The sequence below is a fragment of the Danio rerio genome, chromosome 10 (assembly GCF_052040795.2).
Source record: "Danio rerio strain M-AB ecotype USA chromosome 10, GRCz13ab, whole genome shotgun sequence".
NCBI lineage: Eukaryota > Metazoa > Chordata > Actinopteri > Cypriniformes > Danionidae > Danio > Danio rerio.
In genome coordinates this window covers 11,568,296-11,589,819 of record NC_141030.1, presented here as the reverse complement: position 1 = coordinate 11,589,819, position 21,524 = coordinate 11,568,296, and the positions used below count along the sequence as shown (strand labels likewise).

The following is a 21,524-nucleotide window of genomic DNA, read 5'->3' as shown; positions in this document are numbered from 1 at the left end:
TGGTTCTGAATTAGTTGGATTTTTTGGAGAAATTTAGAAGGAAGCCCAGAAAGAAGTGCATACCAGTAGTCAAGATGTGAAGTAACTAATACGTGGATGAGAAATGCTGTGTGATTGGTTGTGATAAAAGGGCAGAGACAAGTGATATTACGCAGTTGGAAATATACAGTACGTGTAATATTATTGATGTGATCTTCAAACGAGAGTGCTATCCAAGATGACACCCAAACTCTTTACCTGCACAGAGGAAATAATTGTGCTATTATCAATGTCTATTGTGAAATTATCAGCTTTATTCAAAACACTTTTAGTCCCGATGAGAAGGGCTTCAGTTTTGTTGCTATTTAATCCGCATATCATAACCATTCCCATATCATCACTCTGTCACTTCATCATTGTGTCATGTGGACGAAAGGATGAAATTAAAGATTTGTGAATTGATTCAAACACGTTGCCATGTTTACAGGTCCCTAAATTACTGCGTGAGGGGGAGGGGTATAAGTCAGTGTGAGGGTCTAAATTACAGTCCTAGGCTGGAAGATAAGATTTCAGTCAAGGTTTATATGCATCAAATACATAACATCTGTGCCAAACATTTCAACTGACGAACATATTAACAATAATACAACCATAAAAGCCGAATTAAATGTATGCATTAGCTTGTTACAGCCCTGAGTATGATTATGTGAAACTCCATATAGATACATATTGCAATGATTTCAGGTGCTTACTTAGCGATGCAGGCACACATATTTGCACAATCCTTAAATGCTCTGCTGATTTGGACTCTATAATACCTGTTTTATAACTTTAAACTATCAACATCCACCACTGAGCAATATTCTAGCGAGAGTTCTTCCCGCTACACTTTCACTTCATTCCGTGGTGGATTTTGGCATAGTCCATGTCACATGAAATGGTGAGTGGGGGGAATAATTTCCACAGAAATAATTTATGATTTCTTATGTGGCCTGGTACCAATTGTTCCACAGACCGGTACCGGACCGCGGTCCGGTGGTTGGGGACCACTGGTCTACATTACTCAGCTGGGCTGAAGAGACCAGTCCAACTCACTATAACGGGCTGTTGATGTAGGTTAAAATTAATGGTGGGGATGTGTTAGGCTAAAATTTGGACCAGTGTTTGCTTGGTGGTGAGATGGGAACACTGCTGTCAAAGAAAGGTCTAGACATGGGCTGTGAGGGTAGGTCTAGAAGACTGGTAGTAAGGACGAGCCTGATCACTGAGATGGCATGTAGGTGTAAAGTCTAGATCCCTGTTGGGTTGATAAAAGAGGATGGTGAGCTGAAACGTGAGGGTCAAAAAATACTGAGCTGTGTGGGGAGTGTCTAGTATGGTTTCTGGGCGATGGTTTCTGGGGTACCTGGGAAGGGTATGGATCAGTTATAAGTGATGGGTAAAATAGGGTCATTACTGGATTGTGAGGATCATCTAGATCATAGTGCTGGGCTCAACTTTGGTGAACTTTGAGGAGTGAGATGGAATAAATGTGCTTGATGTGTAGGCTGGGGAAGGCTTTGTAGGCTTGAGGCTTGGTAGGTTTGAAGGAAGGTTTTAGATCTCTGGGCTGGGTATGAGGTTAGGGATCCGATCAATTTAATTCATGTTTATTTATGTTAGGGTTGGGCGATGTCGACCAATTTGTCATCTTAGGATGTCTAATGTGAAACTTTGCGATAGACGATGACATCGTTGTCATAGGCGGAGGTGAATTAATTATTCATGAATAATTAATGAATTCATAACGAATTCATTATTTGTAGCCTACCGTTTCAACTACCTGACCCGCATGGTCTTTGTTTTACCCATAAGCAAATCATAAATAAATAAAGACCATCTGTCAATCACCTTTTTTTGCCAGAGGTTGGTCGGTAAAAAATGTGCACAACCAAGAGTATCTAAGGTTTTCACTAAAATTACTAAGCACAAGTGTGAAAGTGAAAGACTGAAGCAGTGTATGGACACTGTGACACGTTACCTGATATATTCAAATGACTGAAAAGCCATGAGAAAGACAAGATTAATTAAATATCACGTTTAACAACTATAGTGATGCGCGATCCAGCGGTACATCTTTGATAAACTGTCTGACGTGCACTGCTTTCTGGAGCTCCTCAGACGAGCGCATGTCAGTGTGTGTGGCTGTGTGTGTGGTCACGTGATGGGCGTTTTCAACAGACGGAGGGCTGTTCAGAAATGCTAGGTAAAACACGATGTGGATGTGGATCATTTTCGTTTTAAAATGCCATTTTAATACTAAGATGTATTAGTGTAAACAGGGTCTAAGGGTGTATTTTTAGTGAGTGGGTTTGCGACAGGGGTCGGGCAGACGATATTGATGTCGGCTCAGCATCGTGTTGTTTATTGGCCATAGGCATCGTCTATCGCCCCAACCCTAATTTATATATCGCTTTACAATTTAGATTGTGTCAAAGCAGCTTAACATAGAAATTCTAGTAAATTGAAAATGCGTTAGTCAAGTTTTCAGAGTTGAAGTTCAGTTTAAATCAGTTCAGTTTGATTTAAATTTAACTGCTTAAAGTTTAAACACTGAAGAGCCAATTCATCGATGCGCTGCCCCACAAGTCCCAAACCAAGCAAGCCAGTGGCGAGGAACAAAAGGGAAAAAAACTTGAGAGAAAGAAGATCACTGAGTAAAGGAGGAATCTAATCATTACTGATCTGTAAAGGGAGGGTCTATATTGTCTGGACAAGGAGAGCGGGATCTAATCTCTGTTCTGTGGCCATTAGGATGCAAGTGAAGATTGTATTAAGAGAACGATGTGATCACTCTAGTTCAACACCAAACACTAGAATTACTAGAAACATCTTGGAAGATGTGTTGAGAAAAGTTAGTGCTAAACCCTTTAGGACACCCCTGCTCTAGTGGGCTGTTAGAGGAGGGTGTATATTACTGGTCTTGGGGAGAGAGGGATCTGATCACTCTACTATAATGTGATAGAAGGGCCTGGATTACTACTCTGAGGAAGGGGTTGGATCATATTGCTGGGCTCTGATGGAAGGGTTTAGATCTTTGTTCTTTGAGGGAGAAATGGGATTTCTGTGCTGGGCTTTGGAGAGAGGGTCTCTGGACTGTTGGTTTGTAAGAGCAGGGTCACAATCACTGTACACTGTACTGTGCCTGATATTTTTTTTCAACTGTGACTGGATGTCCTGCTGATGATAGCACTTTCTTTTGTGCACTGCTGTTTCTTTCTTTCTTTCTTTGAGAAGAGAGTGAATATATTTGTCACTTGTTTTTGTACACTTCTGAATTCATCATGGAGAATATGGCTATATGTATATTTTGAATTCACCACAAGTCTGGCTACTGTAAATTGTAGTATGCATTGGTTATAAATAAAAGTCTAACAGACTGACATTCTACATCTTTTAATCGCATACTTGCAACTGAGACTGATTGCTTTGATGCTGTTATCTGCAATGAGACAAACACGATCAGTGCAATCTTTTTTACAAGAATGGTAAAGCTGCAGCAGACAATCCACCAAAGTCTGTCTCTGTTAAACCTGTCACCAGTCTGTGATGCGCCCCAGGACATAGCCAAGTGCCAAATGCCCCACAATGGGCGCCATTTGGAAACGTGACAGACTACAGAGGTCTGTTTAATCCTGTAAGAGGCTTCTCATATTGTTTCCGAGGGGAAGTATCAGAGATGCTGTCCACCACCATTGCATTGTCAGTTCTATGTTTCTGCCCATGTCTGTCTACTAGTGTGTCTTTTTGAATTCATTTTACTCTTGGCCCTTGGAGAGGCTAAAACATTGCAAAATATTTTGTGACGGTAACCTTTTGGTGTCACTGAATCAATATCAATTCTCTTTGGTGTCTGAAGGGTCTTGCTTATGAAACATTCATGTATATCAATGCCAGGTTTGGCATTTGGAAATCTGGTCAATTAAAAAAAATGGATAATCTGTTTATTTCTTTTTTCTTTTTGGCAGCTAATGGCACTGACAGTAAACAGTATAAAGGAGACCGATCTCCCTGTGCCCCCTCCCGCGTCCTCCACGTCCGCAAAGTTCCCATCGAAGTGTCCGAGGCAGAGGTCGTCTCACTAGGTGTCCCATTTGGCAAAGTCACCAACCTATTGATGCTTAAAGGGAAAAATCAAGTAAGTGCTCCACCTGTGAACACATCTCTGCCATTTTTTTTAGCTCTGTAAGCATCAGCAGTATGACTGTTGGAACATTTGTAGGACCATTTGTAAAAAAAAAAAAAAAAAAAAAAAAAAAATGATGGATTTGGAAATTAACTTTGGGAATCGTCTTTTGAGATGTTCAAATCTTAAGCTTTCATTTGGTTTAGTGGCAGAATTTCCGGATTAAACAGCATGAATAAGATCAGAAGAAATCCGTATGTACATATTCCCACAGTTGAATCTCTGTGGGGTTCATCATGGTGTAACTAACATGATTTAGGAAATGTGGGCCTAACCCCTCAATGGGGACAATGGTGTGACAATGCCATTGTCTTAGGCAATGTCTTAAACCTAAAAATGAAGCATAATGAGATTTTAATTATAGATTAGCATGTTCTCACTAGCATAAAGCTAAATGCAAAATATTTTGTATGTTATGTGTCTGGAACAGCACGGTGGTTCAGTGGGTAGCACTGTCTCCTCCCAGTTTGCATGTTCTCCCCATGTTTGCATGGGCTTCCTATCTTCCAAACACATGGGGTATAGGTGAATTGAATAATGTAAATTGGCCATAGTGTATAAGTATGTTAATATGTGGGTGTTTTCCAGCACTGATGTGCCATGCAGCGCCATGCATTTTAGAATTCTAAACATAGGTTTCTATCAGGATACACACACCGGCGCCGCAAGTCGGTGGCTGTCGGCGGCGCCCGTCCACGGCTCAGGACGCAGTTCATTTTTCAGCCGCGCAACAGAGCACCATCTGATTAGTTTATTGTTAAATATCATTCGAATGTGTGCGTCTGGTGTGTGATACTTTAAACTGTCATGTGCACGCCGTGTCGCGGCGGTGAGCGGCGCTTCTGGTGTGCGACCTGCTTTAGTACTAGGTTGTGGCAGGAAGGGCATCCGCCAATAAAACGTGTCAGAGTAATTGCTGGTTTATTCAGCTGTGGCGTCCCCTGATGAAGACGGGGATATGCTTAAGCGGGGTGAATGAAGACTATTTATACTTGAAATGTGTAAATCGAAGTGGAAGAAGGAACTGAAATTATGTAATTTTTAACAAAATCCGGCCAAAAATAGTTCATATATGCACAGGTTTATAGTGTTTTTTTATACAGTTATATCTGCACATACCTGTAAGGCGATTATAAGACATTATTTTAGTTGTTTTGAGGGATCTGGTCATTTTGACTGTTTTGACGTCTGTATGCAAACCCATTCTACTAATAAACACCTCCAACAAAGAATCATTTTAGCTGTATTTTGGCCTATATAAGGGGACAAGAGTTCAGATCTGTTTTCGCTTCATTAGTGCTGTCCACTGATAGAAACTGAAGTGTGTATCCTTTCAAACACATCAAGGTCCATCTAATAACAGAAGCCCCACAAAAAACACTGCAGTCTCTCAATTCCACTTGAGTGTCTTTTCATATTCAAATGGAATCTGGCATATTTCAACAAGAAAAGATGGATTTCTAATGCCCTGGTTGCATAATGTGTTGTTTGCTGCTTGATTTGATTGGGGCTTCAAAAGATTTCAGTTTATTGTCAGGTTTTGCATCTATAAAACTTACACCTTGCATGATGAGGTCAGAATAATCACGAGCCAGGCTTGTTGAGACGAGCTTTAGGGCTTTATGACTGATACTTAGGGTTAAGGATTTGAACAAAGCTCTTAAATAATAATGTTCAACTTTGTTCTTTATTATTTGTAATACAGGCTTGATTAAGCTTGTTTGACTGTTCATCCTTAAGTAACAGTTCTTCTATTAGCCTATATATTTATTTGTTTCATTTTAGTGTTGCAGACTGAGGAAAAAAAACTGACAGCACATATGCACAGTTGAATTATAGTGTTTTCACAGTCAAGCACTTACAGCACCTCTTTTTGTATTACAGGCTTTTATAGAAATGGCTTCTGAAGAAGCAGCGATGACCATGGTCAACTACTACACCACAGCCACACCCCATGTTCGCAACCAACCTGTCTACATTCAGTATTCCAACCACCGTGAGCTCAAGACTGATAATCTGCCCAATCAGGGGGTGAGAAGCACATACTGACAAAGTGCACTCTACTTAGAAGCATATGAGGAAATCACACAAGTCATTCATATACATGGAACTTTGTGTAGCATGGAATATCATAGAGTTTTTTGTTGTTGTCTTACATGTTTTAATTTGAACCTGGGGTCCGTTCTTTGTACGTGGATTACTCAGTTAGCTGGATTTGGATGTTGACGATTTGACACGATCCAGGATCGTTTCGTTCTTCAAAGCTGATCCGAGAGTTGTTGTCATAGCAACAGTTCTGGTAGATCAAACCTGATCGGGAGCAGGTTCAATTCATATAAACAGGATTAGATCGGCTCAGTTCATGCAAAGAAAATACTGAAAGTATGTACCAAATGCTGATATTTTCTTACAGTAGTAGTTATATACACTTGGGAAAATATCAAAATGCTTTTGTAAACATCCAGTAATTCTTTACACTGATTAAAAAAATGGCTACTATAACAAAGACAATCTTTTCAAAATGTAGAACTAAATACACTGATATGGATTGAAATACATGATGAATACTCTTGACACATGAAAGTGTAAAGCCTGCAGCTCACAACAAATGTGGAAGGTTATTGCGTGTCATATTTAACAAAGCGTTTACTGCTAGTTTGATGTAATTTTGCTCACATGGATAATTGAATATTAATCAGATGATGTCATTACGTTGATGTGCTGTCAGCCAATCGTTGCATTGCTGATCATGATTTTGAGCATCGATAGATCTGTCCTTTCCAACACAAGCAGCGATCTCAGATCAGTTTATCCAGACATTCTAATCTGATTCGTGAACTTCTTTGAAGAACCAAATTAGCGAGAGATCAGTTATCAAGATTAAAAGATCCAGGATCTGCCAAATCATCTTAGATCATTTAAGCGAGGTATGAAGAACGAACCCCCGGAATGCAATTAAACTTGAGCTAAAACAGAAATATAGCAACAGTTAACTGTGTTTCTGTGTAATATTCCTATAAACAGTTAGCTATGCAAATTGTAAAATTGCACAAAAGTATAAAAGAACATTATATTAAAGGTAATCGTGACCTTTTAATCTCACAATTCAGACTTTTGTCTTACAATAGTGAAATTAAATTTCACAATTTTTTTTTATTTTTGAATGATTTATTTAATTTTTTTTATTTTGCAAACACAAACAACAACCACCAAGAACAGAAATGGAAAGGAAAAAGGGGAAAAATAGAGAATGCAAACAATAAACTCTATAGGTATACAATATAGTTGGGTTAAATAAATAGAGAAATAAGTAAGTAAGTAAGTAAGCAAGTAAGCAAGCAAGTAAGCAAGTAAGTAAATAAGCAAACTAGGTAAAAAACTAATTGGGGACCAATGCGTTCTACAACAATCTTAATGGTAAACTTCAAGGCAGTGAGGGGTTGAAAACCCTTATGTATTATTATTATAAGACGTTTTGCACAATTCTGACAGTTCTCTCAATTGGATTAATGATAGATTGTATGGCTTGTTTTATATGCAAACAAGTATCTGCATCTGAAAAAGTGTAAACCAAATGGCCTACTGGAAGTCAAGTGTTGTGACCCAACCAAACCGGTTGGGTAATATCTGGGTGGGTTATATCCTTTGTTATAAAGTTCTGTCTAACAGACAGTACTTTGGGTTGAGTTATAGGTTAACATCGATGCTGAGGGACTATACTATTCATTGTCTTCAATAAAGTCTTCCCTTCTGTAAGAACTTTGGTCAGCTTACTTATTGTATGCATTAGAGTCATCTAATACATTGGCAAGCCACCCAAAAACAGTTTAAGCCAAATACAGCAAAATCTAACTATAGAAACTTATATTTGCCTGTTATTAAGACAGATCTCTGTATTTACACAGTCAAAATTACGAGATAATTAAACATAAACCCGCAATTCTGATATTTCTGCATGCATTTGTGACTTCTTACCTCAGAATTCTGACATATAAACTCCATTTTGTTTGGTATTATGTTAGTCCTTCACTGGTGTATTTTAATCCTTGTTTCTTCATTTCTTTGTTTATTCTCATACTTGTGTGTGTGCGAGTTCTTCTCTCAACATTAATAAGCAACTCTGACATTTTACAGAGAATTCTGAGTTCATATTATGCAATTTTAATATTATAACACATAATTGCATGTATCACATTTCTCAATTAAAATAATTAAGATGCATCAATTTCTTCACTAGCTCATTTTCTTACTTTCCTTACAAACTCAAAACTGTATCTCTGCATATATAATGCCTCCTTCACACTTTTGCTTTCCCTAGAGCTATTAGTTTTACAGTATGTAAATGTCCTCATTACACAGTCATTTGCTGATAGTGCATTTTAGTGCTCTGGGAATCAGGCACACCTGCTCGCACAATATTTTCAAAGATTCAGATGTGAAGTTTTCATGAGTTTTGCTATCTGTTAACACTGCATATCTCACTCTTAGAGAGCCCAGGCTGCTCTGCAAGCTGTCAACGCAGTGCACACTGGGAACATGAGTCTCTCTGGGACTGCCACAGCCAGTGATGGAGGAATGATGCCTGGACAGAGTCCCGTGCTTCGTATCATCGTAGAGAATCTCTATTACCCAGTGTCTCTAGAAGTGCTGCACCAGGTAAGACCACAACACTGCACCAACGTTTCACCTCTCTTTCAAATCAAATATCGCTGGCTATTAGCAGTGATTCTGATTTATTATCCTTTGATTTGTTTTGGTATTTGAATATTACAACATCAGAGTGACATCATAACATAATTTGGGCACACTTTTACAACTGCACACTTAAAATAATTTTTTAACCATTGGAAAATATTTAATTAATTGATTGTTAAGCAGCAATTTTACAATAACAAACATCATTAAGCAGTTTATAAATATAGCTACAAACACAGTTTTCTTGACTTATAAGTACGGCCAGACAGAATCTGCAGACATTTCTGTGCAGAATTTATGTGGAATGATATTAAGAGTATTGTAACTAAAACTTAATATATGAAATAAATAATAATACCCTTTTAACTTAAAAAAAACACTATTAGATTTACTTATTTGGTAAACAAAGCAAGTCTCATATAATTTATCTACTTAAATTTGTAAATATTACTTTACAAACTGTATTTTAAATAAATCAAATAAACATTTTCATATTAGTCAATAATATTACTGAAATAATTTAAAAACTGAATAAATATACTGTAAATTTACACAAGTCCATAAATAGACAATAATTGGATAAAAAATTGCAGATTTTTGCACATGCAGTGTGGGTCTACTTATAAGCACATTAATAATAAGATATATATAGGATAAGGCGCAAGACGTGTTTGGCTCGATCGGTTGCTATTTTCAGACCAGCGTAACCCTAATTTTCATATTTTGCGCCTAGTTGTTTAATAGCAAATCCAATTGCGTCACTTTGTGGACTCATGGGTGTGCTAGGAGGTGTGTTAAGGCGCATTGTTGGTGCATTGCTATTTTGAGAAACTGAAATATACCGTGCCATTAACCAACTAAAAGCTGCTCTAAAGTCCAGTGCAGAGTGCGTCAGTTATGCTCATATGCAGGTCCAAACCCCAGGGGGGTTTCAGTTAATTCTTGACAATTTGCATTTGTATAATGTTGTTATTATTATTAGCAGTATTATTTATTATATGCATATTTATATTTGTTTGTATAAAAACAAGTTAAGAGTTGTCCACCTGTTGGATTTTGGAGGCATATGCATCACCATATGGGGCATAAGAATAGGATGCGTGTTTGGAGACAACAAAAGTTTTTTTGACCTCACTTCATTATTATAGTTTTTTTATTAATTTGCTGGAAATTAGAAGTGAATTTAAAAATAGCTTTAAAACAAATCTTTGCTCTTAACAAACTTAATTAAATATGTGGGCTTATGGATGTCTTCAATAGAGTGGGTTTCTATTGTTTCCTTATCCACAAAAATAAAGGAGTAAAGTAAAGAGTAAAAGAAAAGTAAAGAGAAAGTAAAGAAGTTGAATGGAGGAGGCTCATTCTTTATCCTCACGCTGCTGATGGTCTGTTTAACTGTTTTCTTGCTGAGTCAGTTTTTTTACCTTACAAAGTCTGCGATGTAAATAGCAAATGAAGTGACTCAGCTGACTCTCAAAGTGAATAGGAGATGGGTCTTTGATTGGTTTAATGCACATTATCCTCAAAACACACTCAGAACTCATTAAGAGAATAAGCACAACCCTGTTAGACCATGTGCCGGGCAAAGACTGTATTTTTTTGTCCTTAAAATAGTGGATTCAGACATGCCCTTAATGTTTTTGCACCATGCACTTTATATTTTGCGCCTAGATTGTTAAAATAGAGCCCATTATCTTTAATAGAAGTGAAGTTGTTTTAGAAAAGCATATACTAACACACATGTTAACCATTGCTATATAACTGAATAATAGGATATACAGTTGAAGTCAGAATTATTAGCCCCCCTAAATTATTAACGCCCCTGTTTATTTTTTTCCCCTAATTTCTGTTTAATGAAGAGAAGATTGTTTCAGCACATTTCTAAGCATAATAGTTTTAATAACTCTGATTTATTTTATCTTTGCCATGATGACAGTAAATAATATTTTACTTGATATTTTTCAAGACACTTCTATACAGCTTAAAGTGACATTTAAAGGCTTAATTAGGTTATTTAGGTTAACTAGGCAGGTTAGGGTAATTAGGCAAGTTATTCTATAACGATGGTTTGTTTTGTAGACTACTGAAAAAAAAAAATTAGCTTAAAGGGGCTAATAATTTTGTCCCAAAAATATATTTTTTTAAATTAAAAACTGCTTTTATTCTAGTTCAACTACTGTGAAAATTATATTTTATATATATATATATATATATATATATATATATATATATATATATATATATATATATATATATATATATATATATACATATATATATATACATATATATATATATATATATATATATATATATATATATATATATATATATATATATATGTATATATACATACACACACACACACACACATATATGTATATATATATATACATATATATATATATATATATATATATATATATATAATATATGTGTGTGTATGTATGTATGTATGTATGTATGTATGTATGTATGTATGTATATATACATATATATATGTGTGTGTATATGTATATGTATATATGTATATGTATATAATTAAAAATATTAATAATTTACTAACTTATTCTGAATGATTTTAAAAACCATTAACTACTCTTAAATACAAATTGTTTGTAAATAATGCAATACTTAATTTAGTAATGACAAATCAATCAGTTACAAAGTATAAAAAGTACAATTATTAAGCACATTATAAATGTTGTTTAAAGTCAAGAAAACAGAATTTGTAGCTGTATTTATAAATTGCTTACTAACATCTATTAATCTAGAGTTAATGCTTAACAAACAATTAATTAATGAATGATATTACGGAGATTCTAACTGGTAGTGTAAGTCTAGGTTTTGGGGCTAGGGACTATTTTCAGGTGCTACGTAATATTATTGCTCCAGGTGCATCCACGGTAAAAGTCCTTTGATTATTAAAACTGGCTGAGAGAATAGTTCCTAGCCATATTGATCTAAAAAAACAACTTTTTATTTTTCTGTTGGTTTAAATATGTGACGTAACTACAGAAATGTCAATCGTTATATATAAAAAAGATCAAAACGATCATTTTGTTTGAAAAATCATTTATGCTAAGTGCTCCCGCCAGACCTGGAAATCGACTGAATTGAGTAAAATTGGTAAAACTCAGCTGTTTAAGTCTATAATCTATTTACAAACAAGTGGAGTGTTCCTTTAATGTAAACACATCTGATTAGCAAGTGTGTTCATAAGCTGAACAGAATACTGTGTGAATTGAGAAAGTGTAAAAAATAAATCTGATTCAACACACACACGCACAATTTATTTAATTTTAAATAAATAACAAATTGCCATTATTTTCACAATAGATTTTCAATTTGTGTGGCATTTTTGTTGATTGTGGTGATTTATTTTATTTATTTACCAATAATCACCAATAATCTTCTCCCCTGTATCAGGCAATGCTCAGGGGTTTCCTTTCTAAGCTCAAGTGCTTGTTGCTGTGTTCATTTGCTTTCAGTGTTTACCATGTGCACTTCTTTGCTGTCACCTGGCAACCTTGTAAAATGGTGTCAAAATGTTGAAGCCCTGAGTTCTTAAACCACTCATAAATCTTAAACCAGTCTTCAGATAGCTTACTGAACTACATGGAGCTGTTAACCCTTGTCAGAATGCTCTAATTTAATGGTTTGAAATGATTTTCTGCAACAACAAAAAAGATTTGCTACTTTTTTTAACCTTGTTTTAGTACAAATATCTAAAAAATCTGAAATCAAGAAGCCTTTTTATATAGAAAAGTTAAAAATATCAAAAATAAAAATAATCTGTTAAAGGGGTTTGTAAAATAATTGTATTATTTACAAGATTAATTTACTCACCTCATTGGCAGATTATTTTGCTTTTAAGAAAAACCCTACTTAATTTTGACCTATTATTTATATTTTCAGCAATATTTTTTACTTGTCCAGAAAATGCTTCTTGATTTAAGAATTTTGGATATTTGGAATAAGACAAACCTAAGAAAAACCATTTTTTAAGTTTTCTGACTGCTTATCAACTAGCTAAACTACCTCAAAATCATTTTGGAGACTAACTAATCCTGCTCAACCAGATAAGATAAGATTAAATATTATTTTAAAATTGTATATTTTTATTTACAAAGGCTGTTCTTGTCTTCTCCTTAATTTAGATCTTCTCCAAATTTGGAACGGTCCTGAAGATCATCACCTTCACCAAGAACAACCAGTTTCAGGCCTTGCTACAATATGCAGATCCAATGAACGCACATCATGCCAAAGTGGTCAGTATCAACAAACAATCCATAACCACAAGATGCTCCTTTTAATAGCAGACTGTTTTAACATTTAATTTGTAAAACAAACACATTTTTAGAAACTAGCACTTTTTCCATTAAGTTCTAGTACTTCATTAGCAGCTAGTGCCTGTTATTTAGTACCTTTTAAATAAAAGGTATTTAGCGCATAAATAAAAGGACGTAGAGCAGAACTGCAAGTGCAAAGATGACGCGTCGGTTTCTCACTATAATTCATAGCAGAGTTTTCTTATCCTATGAGAAGAGCCGGCTTCTTAATTACTTATGACTGCACATGCTGTCCAAAAGCAAGACACAGACCTGCCAGTGCCACTGCCAAGCTGTGAGACCCTATGTTGATGACTGGGTGAGACCGCGTCCACGGACCCACGGCACAGAGTACTTAGCCATTTATGAAGGATTGTATGTGTTTGTTTCCATGATCCACGAGCCTTGTTGCATGTTTTTCCCCACGATCCTGTCAGGGCCGATACTGGAAAGCTGTATGTCTGCAGCCAGCATTTTTGTCGGGAGAACGGTTCGAGTATGGCGGAGAATGGCGGAGTTTGTTCTTTATCAGTGGAGTTTGTTCACATTTAGTCACATCGCAGTGCTGCTGTTTTCGCCTAAATCCTCCAGATTACCAGCAGGGCTAATGGTTGAAATATGCAGGGCAAGAGATCTGCTGCACTGAGTCTGCATTCAGACTTGGGGATTAAGGGAGAAGTCCTCATTTATAATGTTTAAATGAACACGATTATCTTTATAATGATATAAGTTGTGGTTGTGCGTATGAAATTACAAATGACAAATGTAGCATGGCATTAAATTACAGTTAATTTCTTTGCATTTTAACTTTGTAAACTATAAAATCATGCATCTCCTCACGGTTTGTGTCTCATTTTGTGAGCTAACTGTCAAAAGTTGTTTGCTTCCCACCTTCTCCCCTGCTCTGCTGGCCATGCCCACTCCTGCCTCTGATCGCTAAGCTTCACGCCCATTATGATGTTTTTTTTTTTTTTTTGAGGTAAACTTGAACTGAAAGTGGGGGGTGTCATGGCCCTTTAAGAATTCTTGTATTACGCAAATTTCACACTGTTAGTGTCTGCATTATTGAATCTTTGTCTCTGCTCTTTTCACTTTTGATGTTGAAAATTCAGAGTGAAAATAACAGAGTGACTTTTATTGATATTTTAGTAGTTTACAACAGCATGTCACATTGGAAATAATATATATCTAGAAATAATCACTTCAAACTATTACAAATGTCAATAAAAGCCACTTTTCCATATTAAAAGTCGTTGGAAAAAAGATCAAGGTCCAATAATGCAGTTCAAAAGCATAAATAAACAAAATTTTTACTGTGTAGTACTTTATAATTGTGTCAAAAATTTAAAATTACTAGAACCATAAAAATAAAAAACGACTACTATTTATATAATAAATGTTAAATTGGCTTGCCATATACTCTTAGCATCTTGTTGGGGAAATGAATATTAGCTTTGGTTGGATGAAAACATGGCAACCAGCTTCAGTATACAGTACAGTACTAGTACAGTACTAGTTTAGTTCCTTGAAGAGACATCAGTGGTCATTTCATCCTAATCTCTCCGCCGTCCCCTATAATCAAAGCTGCAAAATCAATCACGATGGCGCTCACACCTGTCTCTTGCGGTGTTCTTGGGTATTTTTTTGGTGCACGGCCGAAAATTTGTCAAAGCAACAGGAAGGCGGCAGGAAAAGCGTCTCCCAGTAGACAGCACAAATCAAGCCGCCCCTGTAATTAATATGTCACCGTTGAGGTTATCTAATGAATGCCAATGCAGCTCACCAGGGGGAAAAGAGCTAGCAAGTAATTACTCCTCTGGTCTGAGGGTGTTATCTATTGTGCGGCTGCCATGTTGCATTGCCTTCGTGCACAAAGAGAGCATTTGTTAGTGTTACAGGAGGGGTGGCAATGGAGGGGCTTTTTTAGAAATGGGCTATGATCTTCCTTCTGTTTGAGATTGCAGCAAATAGGGAACCATTGTGAGCAAATGTATACTATTTTTATTAGCGTCTTGGATGAGAGGTGATTATCAGAATTGCATTACAGAAATGCAGAACTGGCTAAAAGTAGATCTTTAAATACAAATTCTGGGCAGAAAAAGAAACTAGAAAAAGTTCTATTTATTTAGAATTTAGAATTTAAAAACGGAGGCTCAGTGGTTAACATTGAAGCCTCACAGCAAGAAGGTCAAGAAGCTGGGTCAGTTGGTATTTCTGTGTAGAGTTTGCATGTTCTCCCTGTATTCGCATGGGTTTCCTCCGGGTCCTCTGGTTTCCCCCACAGTCCAAAGACATGCGCTATAGATGAATCAAATAAACTAAATTGGCTGTAATGGATGTGTGTGAATGAGTGTGTATGGATGTTTCCCAGTACTGGGTTGCAGTTGGAAGCGTGTAAAACATATGCTGGATAAGTTGGCTGTTCATTCCGCTGTGGTGACCACTGATGAGTAAAAGGACTAAGCTGAAGGAAAATGAATGATTGAATGGAAAAAATGATTGTAAAAAAAATGAAAATGAAATAATTACCATCATAGATTGGTTTAGAGAATCTTTTAAAATATAATTTAGAAAATATTATATAAACTTGCATAACCTAAACGTATTTAGCTTACCTAAAAATTACCTAAAAATAAAAATTGCAAATAATGACAAACAAAATGTGTCTTATTTTTACCGGCGTGTTGGATGAGAGTTGATTATCAGTTACAGAAATGCACAAATGACTAAAAGTAGATTTAAAAAAAAAACATGTCAAAACACGTGTCAACAAATGTTTTTAGAAATAGTTATATTTTCAAATAGAATTCATAAAATTGATCAACGTGACAGTAAAGATCAACCTTTTAAAAATATTTAATAAAGTAATTATTTTTAGGTTTTCAACGTGTTGGATTGTTGGGAAAATATCTTTTTTACCATGACATTAAACAAACTTGTCTGTTAGACAGACTTGTATGTTATAAAAGGAATTTAATCTAAATTTTTGAAAAAAATAACTGTTTTATTTACTTAACTTATTTTAATGTCTTTTGTCTTTTGTTTATTTTTACATTTATTTTTTTATTTAATTACAGCTTAATTAGTTTGTCATGTGGAGGTCAGGATTTAAATTACGGTATTTGAATAATGGATATTATCTTATTACTCAATATAAATTATTTATATGTTTTTAATAATTTTGGATTTTTTTTTATTTTTATTAAAAATATGTTTTTGAAAAAAAATGTCATTAATCATAATTATACAAATCTTTATATTGTGTGTGTGTATATATATATTTTATTATTATTTTTTAAGTATTTTAAATTGAACCAAAAAAGACATTAACCATTATTATATACACTTTTATATTATCTTATTTGTTATCTTATATATATTTGAGGGTTTTATTTATAATGTTATTTATAATGTTATATGAAAAAATGTCTTTATAACAAACAAGAAGACATTTTTTATTAATCACCAAATTCATTCATTCATTTTCGTTTCGACTTAGTCCCTTTATTAATCCGGGGTCGCCACAGCGGAATGAACCGCCAAATTATCCAGCGCATGTTTTACGCAGCGGATGCCCTTCCAGCTGCAACCCATCTCTGGGAAACATCCATTCACACTCATACACTATGGACAATTTAGCCAACCCAATTCACCTGTACCGCATGTCTTTGGACTGTGGGGGAAACCAGAGAACTCGGAGAAAACCCACGCGGACACAGGGAGAAAATGCAAACTTCACACAAAAATGCCAACTAACCCAGCCGAGGCTCGAACCAGCAACCTTCTTACTGTGAGGCGACAGCACTACCTACTGCGCCACTGCGTCGCCTTAATAACCAAATTGATATTCTATAATGATTTCTGGAGCAAGACTGGAATATTGATGCTCTAAATAATAAATAACAAGAAATAATAACAAGCTAGAAAACAGTTGTAATAATGCAGTGCAATATTACTTACTAGATAATATAATACTGGTTTGCCATGGTGGTTGCCAAGGTGTTTCAAATGATCCCTAGTATGTTGCTGTTTGATTGACTCTCTGTGATTTATTAAAATGTGTAAATATGAACTCTAATTCATAGTTTTGTTTTCACATTCGCTAACAGCACACCTCATTCTTCCCGTCAATTAGGCCACTGTCAGGATTAGATGTGATTTGCGTTTGTCATCAGGGTTTAGTTAAATGAAGTGGCACTGCATAGGAGAAGTTATTTCACTGTTCCTCCTCCCTGCCAAACCTTCTTTAGGCCCACAAATATAATTCAACAATATCTATCATGTTGAATGCAGTTTTTGAGTCTATAGGCTCTATCATACACCCAGTGCAATAAGGAGCAAGATGTGTATGGTGCGATTGGTTGCTATTTTCAGAAAGGGCAACCCTAATTTTCTTGTTTTGTGCCACTTTGTTTAATAGCAAATTGATTTGCACCACTTTGTGGACTCATAGGTGTGCTGGTCTATAAAGAAGGTGTGTTAAGGTGCATTGTTGGTGCATTGCTATTCTAAGGAACTGAACTAGTTATCAAACAAACAAACAAACAAACAAACGCTTATCAAACAAAATTTAATATGTAGGCTAATGGATGTCTTCAGTGGAGTGGGTAAAACACAGTTTCTTTATTCACGAAAGTAAATGAGTAAAGAAAAGAGTAAAAGTAAAGTAAAGAGGCCGAATGGAGGACGCTCATTCTTTATTCTCGCGCTGCAGATGGTCTGTTTAACTTTTCTTGCTAGTGAAGCATTCAGTTTTTCCACTTAGAAAGTCCGCCATGTAAATAGCAAATGCGATAGCATAGAGCTCTTTATGTGTAGTACAGAAAATTTTAATATTAGTGACACCGGTGGTCATTAAGTAAACTGCAGCGAGTAATGTATTGCTCATGTTGTTGGTTTTGCTTATGGAACGAGTCATTAGACTCTCTCTGAAGTCAAAAGAGATTTTAAAACTGGCATGATTCTTACATCTGAAATGACCATAGATAAAGCAAGATAAAGATGTTAAAAGTTACCCAAGAAAGACATTTTTATCCTAATAACAGCTATATAAGCTCTCATCAGAGATTTTTGAGAACATATTTTAAGGTTTTGATTGTGTATTGTTAGTTTTCTCTGCATGTTGCTTTTAATTCTGCTTGATTCTCTTCAAGCTCCCTGTTCCTCAGTGGAGATACAAACCTCACAACTGTGGCTTTTTCTGGAGCTGTTTGGAGTTTGGCTGTCGTTTGTTTTAGGATATTGATTAACAGAAAGAAAAACTGAGATGTAATGACCCTGTTGTAATGAAGTAGAGTAGGTGTAATCAATGAGAATGTGCCGGAAGAGTTCAATGTCCTGTGATGGAAAGACAAACACGCTTCTGTTACCTGTGTGACGCAAAAGAGCAACAATACTGGGGCAGTTTAAACCCATAATATAATATAATATAATATAATATAATATAATATAATATAATATAATATAATATAATATAATATAATATAATATATTATAAAGGGGCAGTTCACCCCAAATTGAAAATTGACATCACTTTTGTAAATGCTATTCTTTTTTTTTTGCTATCTGAAATTTGTTTAACCTTTTAGTTTTTTGCTATTACATTTTGTTAACAGTTTAATATGTTTTTATTTGTATATTTTCTGTTTTCATTTCAATTTTAGTTAACATTTTAGTCATAGTTTGTCATTGTTCTATGTGTGTTTCCCTTAAACAAATTGTTTCTTAATCCCTATCAACTCCAGCTTGTATTTTTCTTAAAAAAATGTTCTTTAGAATTGAATTATTTAACCTGTTTTAAATTATTCAATTGTTAGGGGTCTGACCTCTTTATTTGTTAATGCTTTTAAAAACAAAACCAATTTTTCTTCTCTTCATTTGAAAGTGGCTTGAGAAGAAGATCTAGGGATTTTAATCTTTGAGACTGATTGGGATCAGTGCCTTTTATCTGTATATTCATTTTCTAGAATTGTAGACGCAATCTCATTCAGAACAAAGTATTACACAGACTTCACTATTCTAAAACAAAGCTTAGTAAATTCTAATCCTCGGTTTCCCCCACATGTGACAAGTGTAAAGCTGCTGAGGGTACCTTAGCACATCTTTTCTGTACTATGTTCAAATTCAGAATTTTTGGTTAGAAATACATGTATTTCAGTTCTTTGCTAAGGTTTACGATTGTGTTTTACTCCCTGACCCAATGATAGCAATTTTTGCCTAGTCAGATTTTCTGGACACTCTTAATCAAAATGTACGATTACCTATCCAGTATGCCATGATTAAAGCAAAAAAAGTTATCCTTTGTTTCTGAAAAAAAAAAAAATGTTAGGCCTCTTTTTTCTGACTGACTTCTCTGACTTACCTCCACTTTACATTTGGAAATAATTATATACACCTCTTCTGGAAACTCGAAAAAAAAATTTTAAAAGTTGGCATCCAGTCTTTATTTTCTGAAACACTATAAAGACTAAAAGTGTTGTTTAATTTTTGAAGATTTGTAAGTTTTTACATCCATTGCTGTGTCTTTTTATAGGTCTTGTATGTTGCCATTTTTCCTTGTTTCATGCTTTATTTTACATTTAGCACAGATACTTTCATGATCGGTTTGTCTCTCTGTTCCTTGTTTTTCTATGTCTGCAAAAACTATAATAAAGAAATAATTAAAAAAAACTTTGTATCAATAACACGATGTACTTGTACTGCATCGCCACAATGAATTGCTTGATCACTTCCTATTTAGATTACTTTGGAAAAAAAACATCTGCTTAGCTACTAAATATAATTGTAATTTTTCTCTCATATTTTGGGGGAAAAATGTCAGAAGTTTGACCAAAAATAACAATTTTGTGATATAAATGCAGACTTGGGGAAAAAGGAATGAATTTCAAGATATTAATACTGTCACAATAAAATAATACACATATATTGCATATGTATTACACTCAGCACTGTATGCATGTTTTATTATATTGTATTATTATGTTTTATTTAAAAGGGACCTATTATTCCTTATTTTCTATTAGCTGGAAATTATTCCCAAAATAACAGGGGAATAATAGTTGGATAACATTCATGTAGAAGTGCCAAAACGTGAAAATCCTTTAAATCTGATTGATTAATTGGAATGTTGTTCTAGGATCAACATTAATGTTAATTCAGGACTGCATCATACTTTGTGAAATTAGGTTGGTGATGCTGACAAATAGGCTTTTGTAGCTCCGCCCTCTTTTGAAAACAGCATAATCTCATTTGAATTTAAAGCGAAAGTTTTCAAAATGGCACACTTAGAATCAAAGCCTAAAAGTGGGAATTTTAAAAAGAGTTTTAAAACATTATTTGTGTTTTATTTTGATCTAATACTAAACATTCACACTCTAGGGACATCAGAAACTTATTTTACATCTTTGAAAAAGTGGCAAACTAGGTCCCCGTTAAGCAAACTATAATTTGTTTGTGAGTGAATGTTAATGTTGTGTTGTTTTAAGGCTTTGGATGGACAGAACATCTACAACGGCTGCTGTACTCTGCGTGTTGAATTCTCCAAGCTGACCAGTCTGAATGTGAAATATAACAATGACAAGAGCAGGGACTTCACTCGTCTGGACCTTCCTTCAGGAGACGGTCAGCCCACGCTTGACCCCACCATGCAGACCGCATTCGGTAAGACTCACACATGGATTATTAATATTCAGTCTGAGGATCTGTTGTTCTCTAGAATATATATTTCAATCTATTGTTCCAGGGTTAAATAAGAAATTATATTAGCTTTCAATATTTTTCTTTATGTGTTTTTAAGATGCATAATTTTTCCTTACAAAAGTACTTAGATTTCCTGCTGTATAGTATTTTCTTCAACGTGCACCATGTGAACAATTTCATGCAAACTGGGCCAGCTGATTGATCAGAGTCTGCTGTGTACTTCTGAAGGATCTTTAGTGTACACTGTATACTTCTGAAACAATTTTTAGAAGAACAGAAGTTTAGGATGAAGTTAACATGTGAAAAATAACATAATTCAAATAAATAAAATGTGAATATGTTAATGTATGTCGCACCCCATAAACACAACCAAACCCTAATGTCTTTACTGTCTTTATTTTTTTAATTAAACCTGTCTATTCATCCTACAAACCACTTTTATTAGTTATTTTTTAGCTTCTTATAATGCTATTTTAGTAACATGTAAAATGCTAATAGGTATGTGAACTAACCAGTGTTCAAAAAAGTAGTTGTGAAAATAGTTGTGAACTGTGTTCGAAACTAATTATATCCACTATATATTGCACTATACCAGG

General features: G+C 35.0%; 1 protein-coding gene across 3 annotated transcripts in view; it reads left to right on the top strand.

Annotated features, from left to right (window-relative positions):
* ptbp3 (polypyrimidine tract binding protein 3) overlaps nucleotides 1-21,524 on the top strand; it is a 120,256-nt gene that overhangs the window by 74,504 nt on the left and 24,228 nt on the right. For all 3 annotated transcript variants that reach the window (XM_087270244.1, XM_087270242.1, XM_087270243.1), the window contains 5 exons: nucleotides 3,987-4,156; nucleotides 6,089-6,235; nucleotides 8,693-8,860; nucleotides 13,060-13,170; nucleotides 20,715-20,889. In XM_087270244.1, the coding sequence (XP_087126370.1) occupies nucleotides 3,987-4,156; nucleotides 6,089-6,235; nucleotides 8,693-8,860; nucleotides 13,060-13,170; nucleotides 20,715-20,889 (771 nt within the window). The remainder of the gene's footprint in view (nucleotides 1-3,986; nucleotides 4,157-6,088; nucleotides 6,236-8,692; nucleotides 8,861-13,059; nucleotides 13,171-20,714; nucleotides 20,890-21,524) is intronic.